This window comes from Boleophthalmus pectinirostris, unplaced genomic scaffold (genome assembly GCF_026225935.1).
Source record: "Boleophthalmus pectinirostris isolate CB_2022bp ecotype Guang Dong unplaced genomic scaffold, ASM2622593v1 HiC_scaffold_18, whole genome shotgun sequence".
Lineage (NCBI taxonomy): Eukaryota > Metazoa > Chordata > Actinopteri > Gobiiformes > Gobiidae > Boleophthalmus > Boleophthalmus pectinirostris.
This window is the reverse complement of record NW_026571133.1, coordinates 41,044,009-41,058,809: the sequence shown is the minus strand read 5'-3', so window position 1 is coordinate 41,058,809 and position 14,801 is coordinate 41,044,009. Positions and strand designations below refer to the sequence as shown.

The 14,801-nt window shown below is 40.8% G+C and overlaps 1 protein-coding gene across 1 annotated transcript in view; it reads left to right on the top strand.

Annotated features, from left to right (window-relative positions):
• Positions 1-14,801, top strand: part of igsf9a (immunoglobulin superfamily, member 9a) — a 242,568-nt gene that overhangs the window by 184,261 nt on the left and 43,506 nt on the right. Inside the window, exon 14 of the mRNA XM_020919260.2 lies at positions 14,386-14,576. Within this exon, the coding sequence (XP_020774919.2) occupies positions 14,386-14,576 (191 nt within the window). The remainder of the gene's footprint in view (positions 1-14,385; positions 14,577-14,801) is intronic.

Below are 14,801 nucleotides of genomic sequence, written 5' to 3'. Positions count from 1 at the left end.
ATGAGGATATTTTATTGTTGACTGAGTGATCGTGTCTCTCTGAACAATTAGTCTTACTCAAGTTTTAAACAATGAAAAACAGTGATCAGTGTTTCCCACAGAAAACTGCTTAGGCAAGACGGTAGTGTCGAAAAAGTGAGGAGCGGGGCGTGCACAGAGATGTATGTATATGTATGCAGATCGTGACAACGCAACCCAAAAAAAAAAAAAAAAAAGTCTTGTGACCCAGTCTTTGGGAAACAGTGCACTAGAGAGGTGGGCCCCATCTTTTTTTAAGCACAAACTGGTTTTATGTCCAGTAATATTTTGCAGACTGGGGTGGAGGGAAGGATGGGGTCGGTGGAACTCTTAGGGACAATATTTTCATAGACTGGCGATGTTGGAGGTGATGAAGATGCACCATACAGGAGGATATTAGTCCTGGTTTAGTCCTGATTTTAGTTCTGGTTTAGTCCTGATTTTAGTTCTGGTTTAGTCCTAATTTTAGTTCTGGTTTAGTCCTGATTTTAGTTCTGGTTTAAAGGTGTACAGGAGGAGGCACGGTCCACGCTCCGTATGGGGTGGGGGGGTTCACGCTTTCGTCGCCCGGTACCTAACGACCCACAGGAAGCACTAGAATAATTTATTTGGATGATTTCAGCCCTGAAATTTCTGATCTCTACTGAGTTAAAGGTAAAAGGAAAGTGAGGAGCGGGGCGTGCACAGAGATGTATGTATATGTGTGCAGATCGTGACAAGGTGACCCAAAAAAAAAAATAAAATCTTGTGACCCAATCTTTGGGAAACAGTGCATTAGAGCAGAGGGCCCCATCCTTTTTTGCACCAAGGACCGGTTTTATGTCCAACAATAGGGGGAGGGGTGGGGGAGACAGAACTCTTAGGGACAGTATTTTCATAGACCGGGGATGCCGGAGGTGATGAAGATGCACCACACAGGAGGATATTAGTCCTGGTTTAGTCTTGATTTTAGTTCTGGTTTAGAGGCGTACAGGAGGAGGCACGGTCCACTCGGCGTACGTGAGAAGACAAGGTCCACGCTGCTTATGGGATGGGGGGGGTTCGCGCTTTCGTCACCCGGTACCTAACGACCCACAGGGGCACTAGAATTATTTGGATGATTTCTGCCCTGGAATTTCCGATCTCTAATCTCTACTGAGTTAAAGGTAAAAGGAGCTGTTCATTTGAAAACTACTGCTTCATGATATCACAAGGTGGAACAGAGCATTTCAAGTTTTGGAGATGTAGACAGACTAATAATAAAAGGTGACTCAAACATGTGTCACCAACCTTTTTGAAACTGAGAGCTACTTCATGGGTAGTGAGTCATATGAAAAGCTACAGTTTGGGCATCTCAAATAACAAATGTGCTCAGTTTGCTTTTAGTTATACATTTTTTGGTAATCATCGATGTGGTGACACTGATCACATTAATGATTTCTCTCTATAATTATCAACAATAACAGCAAGGTGGGAAACAGAGATCAATATTCAGCACTTTCACTTTATTTATCTCAGTAACTGTTAAATTTTTAAATACAGTGTTACAATTATCATCATTGCGTTTGTGAGTGCGTTTACGTGCACATCAGTAACCCGCTTATAAATGCACTATCCCGGTTTCTTGACACTATCTTACAAATGCGCAAGTGCAAAAATGATATCTTTAATAAACCAGGAAAAATACAAACAACCATGAGCTCCTTTAGCAGAGGAAGCTCAGGAGGTTTAACCATCGGTAAAGAGCTATGAGGTATCCCACAATCCACTGCACAGATCAAACCCAACGATTCCAAACACTATTGTTCAAGTTCTACACTGCAGCAGATTCTTCATTAAAATCTTCTGCATAAATAAACTCAACTTTACGACATATGAACCATAACCACTGTAGAGACACATCACGTGTTACAGAAAGAAAACTTAAAACGGCATGGAACAGCTTGCAACATCTAAATCGCTCATCTAAACTTCATGTATAATGAACATATTTTTAAGATATTGTCATTTTTAAATCATGGTCATGAGCTTTGGGTAATGACCGAAAGGATGAGATCGCAGATACAAGCGGTCGAAATGAGTTTCCTTCGCAGGGTGGCTGGGTGCTCCCTTAGAGATAGAGTGAGGAGCTCAGTCACACGGGAGGATCTCAGAGTAGACCTGCTGCTCCTCCACGTCGAGAGGAGCCAGCTGAGGTGGCTCGGGCATCTGTTCTTGATGGCTCCTGGACGCCTCCCTCAGGAGGTGTTCCGGGCATGTCCCACCGGGAGGAGGCCCCGAGGCAGACCTAGGACACTGTAGGGACTATGTCTCTGGTCTGGCCTGGGAATGTCTTGGGATCCCCCTGGAAGAGCTGGAGGAAGTGTGTGTGGAGAGGGAAGTCTGGGAGGCCCTTCTCAGACCGCTGCCCCCGCAACCTGACACCAGATAAGTGGAAGAAAATGGAATGGAATGGAATAAAATCAAGGGTGATTAAAATAGCAACAGAATCAAATAAAATTTTGATGGAGCTAACTAATGAGCTGTACTACTTTTAGAACCGGCCTGCAGCAATTCATAGTCCTTGGGGGCGACCTGGTGCCCGCGGACATCGTGTTGGTGACCCTTGGACTAAATGATGTCAAAGTGTTGTGCTTTTAGGGGGATTGACTGCCATGGGCTCCCTTACATCAGCTGACAGTTTCTCAGTGCAATCAAAACAAGTGAAAAAATACAAAATACAATACTTCTTAGTTTGTTTCCAGTATTTCCATTTTCATTTTAGTTAAACTTTTACATTTTAAAATGGTATTATCGTGAGCCAGTCGAGGTTTCCATGGTGAACTAGATGCAAAGTGATTAAGCACGCTTTTTTCATTAAGCCAGTCCTCCTCCCTCTTTCATAATCACCCACACATACTCAGACTGTAGTGACTCATACAGGTGAAGTACTAGTAATAGATCAAATCCTCCAGCTAAGGTAGTCCTGACCAAGACTAGCTCGAGATCTGGAGATGGGTCCCTCTGCTCCTGACAGGTTTAACCCAGAGAGATTGAAGGATTGGTCAGATGGAACCATAAAGTACACATTACCTTATTTACTATGTATTTGAATGCTTAGGTGAAGTCGGTTTTACATATATACATTGCAAAAAGTCCTGAAAACACCTGTAGTCAGACCATTCTAAGCTCTGCACACCATAGTTGGCCCATTGTAGACTGTATTTTTATTCTTTAGCTTAGCAATCACAGACTATAAGAGCAGGGCTATTCAAAGTTACCTGCTATGAAATGTGTTTTGGTGCCATATCTCACATCAGGAAACGTTTGAGTTCAAATACAATGAGACCTTTTGATTTCTTTTCCAACTTTAAAGAGGGGATCTTATGCAACATCCACTTTTTGGAGCTTTCTAGCATCCCTCATCAAAAACATACCCGAAGACCTGAATATCTTTTAGATCCATGCGTCTTTGAGTGACACACGACTTGTCAAACCTGATGCGATGTGCGGTAGTTTCATTAGTTTGATGCACGCTGATTGTGTTATGATAGCTCTCTGAAGGGGGAGTGACTCAGCGCGGAGAGCAAAGGGAGGTTAAAGTTAAGATAAGGTACACTTTATTGTATCCATAGGGAAATTTGTCGTCTGTATTTGACTAGGGACAGGAAAAACAAGATCGAATCTTCCAGTTCTTGAGTTTTGATTCAACTTCATGTTGAGTATGATTTTCTCGTGTCCCTCCACACTTGGCACGGGCAGAAAAAGGTGAAGCCTAGGGTCACTTTTTAATAGATACAGAAATTAAATAGCTCTATAGAGGCTCCCTGCTGCTATTTCTAACAGAAGTAAGTTTTCTTTTTAGTCTTTCTTTAAATTTTACATTAATAGACGCAGTATTGACAAAAATATGAACTTTTAAATACTTCAAGACCACTTTTTGGCTTTATGCATGTAATGATAATAAGAATAAATCTTTATTTATAAGGCACATTTAAAAAAAGGTTTACAAAATGCTGTACAAGCAGCAAAGAACAATACAAAAAGCATAAAAACAGCACACAGAAAACATACAAAAACAGACAATGATGCAAACAAATCAATTAATTAATAGAATTGTTTGCATTATAATAAATAAATAAATAAAACAAAAGGAATAAAATCAAGCTAAAACCAGTTAAAGGAAGGCCAGTTGATAAAAACTGGTTTTAAGAAATGATTTCAAGGATGATACGGATTAGATTCAATACAATTCAATACGATTCATTATGATATATTTCAAAATGATTCAATACGGTTCAATAAAAAATAAAGACAAAATCTTGGCTGTGATACTAAAAGTCTTTGTTAAACCACTTCTTGTGCAAAGTTCATATGAAACACAAACATTTTAATCGTCAAAACAGCAAAAACGTCAAATGTGTCACAAAAGCAAGTTTCCTTCCACGAAACAAGCAAAAAAACTGTAGCGCTGCAACAAAATAATTTAGAAAAATATACAAAAAAATACTCTTGACGATATATCGATACAGCAGCTCATGATATCAATACTGTATCATCACTTTAAATGATATGATCTCCTCAGGCAGGTCATTCCAAAGCTGAGGCGCCCGGACTGAAAAGGTTCCATCAGCCTTTGTTGGGAGCCTGGACTTTGGAACATCCACATGGACCTGCCTGAGGATCTGCGGCTGCGGGAGGCTCGTGCGGGGTCAATCAAATGCGCTCGTATGGGGTTAGGATGTTATTCAAATGTGCTCATAAATCACACGCAATTTTAGTTTTTTATATGTAGTGCAAAAGTCCTATTAACACCTGTAGTCAGACCATTTTCAGCTCTGCACACCATAGTTGACCCATTGTAGACTGTATTTTTATTCTTTAGCTTAGCAATCAGAGCCTATAAGAGCAGGGCTATTCAAAGTTACCTGCTATGAAATGTGTTTTTGTGCCATATCTCACATCAGGAAACCTTCGAGTTCAAATGCAACGAGACCTTTTGATTTCTTTTTCCATTTTTAAAGAGGGGATCTTATGCAACATCCACTTTTTGGAGCTTTCGACCATCCCTCATCAAAAACATACCCAAAGAGGCTTTAGATCCATGCGTCTTTGAGTGACACAAGACTTGACAAACCTGAAGAAAAGGTGAAGCCCAGGGTCACTTTTGAAAAGATAGAGAAAGTAAACAGCTCTGTAGAGGCTCTCTGCTGCAATATTCTAACAGAGGTGAGTTTCAGCTTTCAGTCTTTTTTGTCCCGTCTCTACATTTGACCCATCCTTCACCAGAGTGCCTGAAAGCAACCCAAACACAGTGAGAACATGCAAACTCTGAACAACTGGAACCTGGAACCTTATTACTGTGAAGCGTGAATTCTATAGCCGACATGGGAGACTTGAAACGAAAGTGAAACTTATCATGTTAATACATTGTTTTGAGTGAATATAGCATTTTCAAAACATTAAAAGGTGAACATGGTGATATAAATATTTACGTGTTACAGTTGATGCCCCATAGAAGGTACCACACAAAGATCCACTTTCGTCTTCTTCTTTGTTCTATGGATGTGTCATTGCTCTGCTTTGAATGTTCCACAATAGCCACATTTACATGTTTTTTTACTTCCGAATTAATTATTCTGAATTAAATAGTTTGGAATTAAAATATTCTCCTTCGAGTTTACATGGAAATCATAATTCTGTATTGAAGTTTACATGGAAAACACGTTAAATCTGCTTTACTTAATTCCGCTCAACGTCTGGAGGTCGGGAAGGGTTCTCTCCAGCGACTAGGTCAGGAATCGAAATAGACGGTTCGCAAAAATTCCAGAAGTGCGAGTTCGGGCACCAGCAGATCAGCAAAGAGCCATACATTCTGTGTTGGCAACAATTCCCAAGATCTGGGACTTAAAGCCGGAATAAAGAGAATGTTTGGTGAACGTACAAACATATTTACGTCTACCAGAAAAGAACACACACTTCAGCTGCTACCGGCCTTTTTTGTCATCTCCGTTTGTCGTTACGCCAGAGACACAAACATGATCCAAACATTTTTCGCAGTCATTCTGATGATAATTTCACAGCAGCTGGAGAATTCTCTCATCACGGTTTACGTTTGTCAGCTGAGGAGGAGAAGGGAAGAGTGTCGGAGAAGGGAGGAAGAAGATAAACTGAGTCAACGGCTGCTCTACCTCAGCCCACTCCCGCATCCCGCTCACAAATCCAAAGAGACGTGGATGAAAGTCCCAAGACAGGACTGGTGGAGCCGGATCATCCGGATCGCATCAGAACGGTGACCCAATGAGCATGAGCTGAATGACCGACATTATTTTTAAGAAGAATAAACGTTAACATGATCGAGGAATAAATGAATTTGGCTTTAAAATCTGAATAAACCACCCACTTACTTTGGAATTAAGTTGAATTACAAATAATCATTTTCATTTGGAATTATGTCTTTACATGGTCTTTTTAAAGCAGAAACATTTTTTATTCAGAATTTAATTATTTTTATTCAGAATTAAAGCTCTCGTGTAAACGTGGCAAATATAACATTAAGTAGATTGACCTTACATTTATTCAATTACTCATTTTACAGCTCAAAATACCTAGAAAACAGACATTCTGACTGTGAGCGGTGTCGCCTCTCCGCAGATCAGACTCGTAACTTGGTCTGGTTTGGTCTTCTTGAATATAGAAAGTTTTAAAACCGTACTGTGAAACATTCCAGACAAAGCAATAACATCGAGAAAACCATTTGACGGACCCTCTACCAGAAAAGTTACACAATGCATCTTTAACCAAACAAGCCATGCTTTCCGGACCACTCCCACCCCAAAGTTACAGATGAAAATGAAAGTTACTAGACTTGTTTAGATAATAAAAGCAAAAGTTTCCTGGCAGCTATAAGGCGTGTACAATTTAGAGTCAAATCAAATCGGATTAGATGAAAACTCATAAGCTGTGAGCGTATAAAGTTGTGCGTCTGTCTATTGTAATCTCATTGACACCCAAACAGCACCCAGGCAGATATGAGGTGAGAGATCTTAATCCTCTGAGCGGTACTTACGTTTATTTATATTAAAATCCAAATAAAACTAGATCTGCCATTAAGTGTAAACACTGCCTCTTGCATACATTTGTTAAGAGTCCTGATTCAAAGTTGTTGAGTGCAAAAATATTTCACCATATTTGCATTATTTCATATTATAAAAGCTTTTTACAAGATTCTCAAGGTGATAGTGTGCATATTAGACGCTTTATTAACACTCTGGATGGGTTGATGCTAACTGTAGGCATGCTCCGTCTGAGGCTTTGTTGGACTTTGTTTCGAGTTTTACTTAAAATCAGTCTGACCAGAAGGAATCGGCTTAGTTTGAAGTACAACAGGTGGGATGATTTGCATTAGCCAGCAGTTTTTCAGTTAGTCACTCTCACCTTTTTGTTGAAAATCAAACTCCTCAACAGGATCATGAATGCTCGTATTGATCGCAGGCTCCTGAAAATGTGCTGTTTAACTCCATTTTGTATTTTTTAGGTGATCTTAATACCGCTTTTGGCAGCATTCCGCCCTTACACATACATGTAGAACACCCTGCAACGTATCGACAAAAACTACACTATACAGCACGAGTCGGCAGTTATTTTTTCCATCTGATTTGATGTGGTACACGGCGCTCAAAAATCTGTCAGAATGTTTTAGTACGAACTTCGGTAAACTACAAAGTCGCGCCGCTTGATGGATTGTCGGAGCATTGCGGCTACTGTAGTCAGGAGCCTCGCGGAGGTCTGACAGAAAATGGCCACATCAGTGCACAAGGAGCGAGCCGTTTTTTGTTTTTTTTTAGCATTTACTGTTTATGCAAATGAGCCATGTGGTTTTAAGTTTCGTTTCTGTAAAATGTAAACAAATGTGTGCAAAGCTGCTTTAAGCACATTATGGCTACATTCAGACTGCAGCCTGAAATGACCCAAATCTGATTTTTTGGCCCCTGTGTGACCTGTATCTGATCTTTTAATGACAGTTTGAACGACACATATCTGATTTTTTCAAATGCGACCCAGGCCACTTGGATATGTGCTCCTGAAACCGATACATATCTGATCTTTTGACATGCGACTTCAGTCTGAAAGGCCAAAGCACATTCATCCACCTACACGCTATCAACAAGCCACAAACGTCACTATTCTGCGCTGAAGTAGGTGAAAATTGTTAATGAACTCCATGTCACTGAAGTGAAGCACATCATCACTCACCACTCTCGGCTACGTCTCCACATCCACATGTTCCTTTCAATGGACGTCGCTGCCGCTGCCCCACAAACACCACGGCCAAAAACCTCGTCCTTCTCCTTCTCAATCTCCTCCTTAAAACAAGTAAGTTGTTCATGTTCTGGCTCTGGTACGAGAGGAACTTTAAAATCTCCAGGTGCTCAATGCTCGCGTGTTTGGACAACTTCTGTAAACACAGAGCACGCTCACTGCGGTTGACGTCGTCGTGTCTCCAGTGCACATGCGGGACACTTTTGGGCTGTTTAATGTTCACACTGGAGATCACATATAAGTCGCATTTAATTGGAAATGTGAACGACCTCACAAAAACATCGGATTTCACAAAAAAATTGGAATTGAGCATTAAGCCCTGCAGTCTGAACGTAGCCTATTACTAAATGCATATTTGAGTCATCCTTGTAGGAAATACAAATCCAAACTTAAATGATCCACCCACATTCACATTCATAATCCACATTCACCAAGACAGGGAGGCAACGCCGGGCGAATTACGCCACGATCTGCCGATGGATCATGGACGCCTGGGCTCAGTCTCAAGTGTTGTCTGTTTGTTTCACTTAATGCACCTTATAATAAAGATGGAAAGCTTTAAAACTGTGAAACATTCCAGACAAAGCAATAACAGAACACATAACACATCACACAAAATATTGTGGAGGGCCGGGCCAAAATGTTTAACTCAATTCTGCATAATATTAATTGTATTTCTTTATTTTTTAAAAAAGCAGTAAATAGCATTGTTTTGGCGAGCTGTAGGACTGGTTAGAGTTTATATTATGACTAAGAAATGGAAAAAGGTTAGTTTAAAAAAAAAACTTACTTTCATGCATGAGGTAAAAGTGTAAAGTATGTTTATTTTGTAATTCCAAATGAGCATAAATGAGCCTATCAGGGTTAACCAAAGGGCCGTAAGTGGAGCTGGACAATGCCCCGGTCTGATCTACAGCCTCGAATAAACTGAATAAACATATTACAGTCACGACTGGACCTGTGTTGCCAGTGCCTTTACACATCCAATTTTTCTCACTCTCAGTTTATGTTCAGGCCTCATGTAAAAGCTCAGAACCTCCAGAATTCCCTCCCTGAGCTGCAGAGGCTTCACTACAACTGACTCATAACTGGCTGCAGGTGCTGAGGTTTAGTGTCCATTCAGATCAGAGAGAGGCATTTTATGTTTAAACCAGCTGGATTTTAACATCGAAACTGGCAACCCAAACGAGAGACTGATTGGATAATCGTCTGAAGAAGACCAAAAGATCAAATTATATCATCCATCAGTGGGACATTGTGTCAGATTTTTTGGTAATTAAAAATAAATCAGCCAAATTGTTATCAGTATTTGATTTAAACAAATGTCCTTGTTTCTGTGAACACGGGTCATGTTTAATATTAAATCTTACAGACAGTTTCTTTAAAGGGCCTGTGTTATGCTATTTTATGATCTATTTTTGTGTTTTGCTTCATTCACACATGTTTAACACACAAAGTTCTTCACACAGAGTTCTTCTCTCAAACAGAAAACACTCTGTTCCAACTTGTGACGTCATGTGGTAATACAAGAAGTGCTCCACTGTGTTTTTACACTCCATACACCTTCACTGGAATCATTTAGATCAGGGGTGCCCAATACGTTGATCCCGATCTACCAGTCGATCGCCAAGGTCATGTTGGTAGATCGTCGTGTCTTAGTACTTGTCTCGGACTCGATCGCGTTTGGACTCGGTCTTGTCTCTCACTCAAGGTCTGACACTCAACAAGTGTGATCATATTTCATTACGGCCGCTGCTGTTGGTAATAAACTTGTAGCGGGTGCAGGAGCGTGTGGGGCGTCTCAGTGCAGCCTGTGCGCTCATTTGAAACCCGCGGAGACTCTACGGCACATCACAAACACACACGCTCCCTATGCACGGCTCGTCTGCAACAGCGTGTGCCCTCGTGTACCAGCGTGCATCACAGGGCAGGTTCAACTTCCTAAACATCCTACCTGTCCATCTGCCTCACGTCAGCACGCCGCCCCTCGCCTTTTCACGCTCTCGCTCCTTCCTGCGTACAGCGAACACAAGCCCCTCCCACAGTGCGGCTGATTAGAAGAGCAAGACCAAACGTGAAGCAAAAACCAGTCTAAATTTGTGTTCCAGTGTTGGCACAAAGCAGGTCTACAGCATAGAGCGGATCTACAGAACAGACCTACTGCCACATTTGGCTGAAGTTTGCCTAACAAAAGTGCACAAATGCATCTGTGTTTGTCACGATGTGCGTTTGGTTTGGTAAACGTGCAGGAGCTGGTAAATATCACTGCAAAACCAGAAAAGAATGCAACTCCAGTTTGGAACTTTAAAAAAACAGGTTTAAAAATCTTCCTACTCACTTTTTTTTCACAGTTTTGTGTAAAGTGCCAGAGGAAGTTCTCTTAAAGAAGAGGTTCTCAAACTGTGGGTGAGGGTCCAAAAAAGGGGCACAGAGTTTTTCAGTGCAGTTTGCTTGGTTTTGTATTAGGTAGATCATTTGGACTTGGTCATTTTGTAAGTAGCTCACATGCTGAAAAAGTGTGAGCACCCTTGATTTAGATTATTTCAGCCTTGGATCAAAAGGCAAAAGGAGCTGTTAACTTGAAAACTACTACTACATGACATCACAAGGTGGAACTGAGCATTTTGAGCTTTGGAGATGTAGACAGACAAAAAAAAAAGTAACTCTAACATGTGTGAATGAAACAAAACATAACTCAGGTCTGTTTTTGATGACGTAACAAGAATATAACATGGCTTAAAGCTCACAAGAGTCCATTTTGCGTAATATAGGACCTTTAAAAGTGCAGTTACAAACCAGGTTTATGAAGAGGCGAGCCCAGTTACAGTAAGGAGGCATGCTTTTAAACCCTACCAGATAAACTTAAAACGATATGAAACCTGAAGTAGAGTATAAAAAATATATAGACACCGCTGTATCACTTGCTCCCTACGAAAGAAAAGCTTCACTCTTGTCACCGCGCGCTTAACTTAACGAAATATGTTCTACTTTTAAAAGAACAGGGCGTCTTGGTTAAGTCCAAACTGTCATCTTCAAAGTTTTCAAAGAGACCCCTTTTCTTTCTCCTCCATTAATAATTCTCATCACCTTTTCAATAGGTGAGGAGCTCCGTGCAGCCCGAGGTCAGAGCCGCTCTCAGAAGAACATGAAAACCTGGTATAATTGGAGTTTGAGTGGCCGGCACTGTCTCTCACCAAATCTCGAGCCCATGATGAGTCTGAATGTTTAATGTGTCCTACTTTTACTGATGCGGCGAAAAGGAGCGGTGTGGGGTTCTTTTGATTTAAAGGTCCTATATTGCAGTATTTTTTGGACTATAAGTTGCACCGGCCAAAAAATGCATAATGAAGAAGGAAAAAAAAAACATATAAGTCGCACTTTTTGGAGTAAATTTATTTTATAAAATCAGAGACCAGGACCCGACATTTCATTTTGAAAGTCAAGTTGTAGTAAAAACAATAGAACAGAGAACAACAGACTGTTAACGTCACATATGAACAGTTCTTCAGATAAATATAACATAAACAACAGAACAGAACAAGTTTACCAAACTCTCCATCTCACTCCAAATCACTAAATCCATTCAATTCTTCATCCTCGGTGTCACTTCTGAGCAGAAATGGGCATTCGATTAAATTTTCTTAATCAGTCAACGGGAGAATTAACAGTCGATTATTGATTAATCATTAACATTTTTATATTAAAATTATCATCATTATTATTACTATTTGCACTACTAATCTGCATAAATAAATTCAACTTTACGACATATAAACCGTAACCACTCTAGAGCCACATCAATCCATTTGACTTTATAGTGTGTTTAATGCAGTTTGAGCAAGTCTCACAGAAACGAAACTTAAAACCACATGGCTAATTTGCATAAACTAAGTGAAGAAAAAAACAGCTCTTGTGCGCTGATGCGACACGACTCACTGGAATACAGGTTAGTGTGACCATATTTGCGTTTGTCAAAACCAGGACACCGTACGGGGGGAGGGAGGTGGGGACTCGTCATCGACATTGTGCTACTCTCACCTGGCAAAACTTTTCCCCACTGGACACCGAAACACTGTGCACATGGCCTCCCACTTGTCCCGACCGGAACGGAAAGTGTGGAATTTTTTGTACAAGTCATCATTAAATACACATTTGCACTTCTGCACGTTGCAGGCTGACTGACTGTCTGCGTGCTCCTTCTGAGTGCAGAGAGCTACATATACAGACCCCTGTTTGGTCACCCTACACTATGCAGAGCAGCCTACATTCGGTTTGTCGATTAAAATGAACATAACTGATGAAATTCTTAATGATCAATTATCGATTAATCGACTAATTATACCCATTCCTACTTCTGAGTAACATCGTGACCTCCAGAGGTAACCGGAGCTTCAGTTCCTCTTCTGTGTAGCTGTCGTCAGACTCAGCATCAGTTCCAGTGAGAATTATTTGGGCCTTTCTGAATCCCGACAGGATGGTTTCAGTGTCACTGAAGTCCAGGCTTTGTCCATCCATCCAGTGACTTCCAGGAAAGTTGCACGGTGGATCCTCCCGTGAAGCTGTGTTCTCCTTCACCGTTTCCTGCCAGTCCTTCACAAGTTTCTCGTTCACTCCAAACTTTCTTTCTGCTGCTCGATTACCGTTTTCGGCTGAATATTTCACTACTTCCAGCAGGACAACGGCTCTTTCTGCAGGAGACATGCGCACACAAGCTTAGAGCACCTTCTCGTGGCTGTCAGTCTGAATTTTAATATGTATAAGTCGCACCGGAGTATTAGGACCTTACAAACTTTACAAATAAATTAAACTTACAGACAGCGTTAATACAAGTATTTGTCATGAATGCAGTTTTTTCATAGCCAAATGATGCACTTACAGCAGCAGAAATATTACTGTGTTGAAAATACTGAAGAAAGGAGGTTGTACAATATAAGGGGACACAAGTTAAAAACAGGCGGTGTTCTAGTTTAGGGAAGAAACGCCCATTTATGTTCCGCAGGCCAACTATACTGAATTAAAGAGACTTTGTTCCCTCATCAAAAACATGCCTTAAGTGTTCTTATATGTCATCAATGCATGTTTGAGTAATCTAGCGATCTCTCCTGAACCCTCCTTACCGTTATCTGTACGATTCTGTCCATTGCTTCGCCCACAAGCCGATGTCACCCAATTCTTCATAAATATACTCAAGCAGGATAGAAAACAATACTCTACAACAGGGGTGAGCAAACTACGGCCCAGGGGCCATATGTGGCCCCTCTATCTTTTTAATCCAGCCCGCTGAACTTGAGTAATACTAATCATAATCAAAATCATTTTCAGTGTTTTAAAAGTCATTTCAATAAAAAGCAAATACCGTGGCACTTGAAAGACAAATATTTTGTTGTAATGCTTTGTAATTATTTTCAGTTATGGGATATTTCAATAAAATGTTTTCTACTTATCCCATGTTATTTTTTTTTTTGCTTATGAGGTGAATTACCAAAAAACTCTACCCTTCCGTCAAATTTTAGAACCCTTTGTGGCCCACAAAAAAGTTTGCCCACCCCTGCTCTACAACAATGAAAGTGAAACTGATTAAAACTGTTAATACATTGTTTTCTGCAAATATAGCATTTTCAACACAATAAAAGGTAACATGATGATCTAGATATGTTATGTGTTAGCAGTTAATACTCAGATATGTGTTAATTTACTTGACAGAATGCCTAAAAAACTAATGACTACTCTTTTAGTAGTCTTAACAAAACATGGACAGAGAGTTCATTCATAACCAAAAAACAGTATTAAGATTCAGGCTTTGTAACGACTTCATTAAACTCAAACTCCTACAGCAGTGAGTTGGGCCAGTTATGATGCTCCGTCTTTGTTCAGGTCATGTAGCGTGGAAAGATGCTACTGATTAACTTTGATGATCCATGTTTAAAATCTTCTTCAGTAAAAAATAATGTGCATTTATTTGAGACAGAAATAATGAATACAATATATTTAGTCTCTTGCCATATATGTTGTTCTAATGAATATTTTCTTGATATTCCGTGCAGCCGTTCTAACCGCGGAGCTCTGTGTGTCTGTATGTGTGTTCAGGGTGAAGAATGTGACAGCAGGGGGCAGCGATGAGAAGCAGCAGTGGTTCTCTGTGGACGTGCCCCTCTCCTCTGGCACCAGTCTGCAGGTGGAGGGTCTGATTCCGGGCACCGTGTACCAGTTCAGCGTGCTCTCCAAGAACAAGATAGGCACGGGGCCGTACAGCGAGATCGTCACAGCACGGACGCTGGGTGAGTGCAGTTCAGGTGGACCGCCGCTCTGCTCTCTGTGAATAAACCAGGTCCGGGGTTTAAGATGGGGTACGTGTAAGAGGTGATGGAAAATGATATTATTTCTTCTTAACACCGCGCTCAGACTGCACACGGTCCAGGTGCGACTCCAATGTGGTTTTGTTATGGTGTTGCACTCACACCATGAGTTCACGCCAGAACTAACTCCCAAAGGAAAGAATCTAC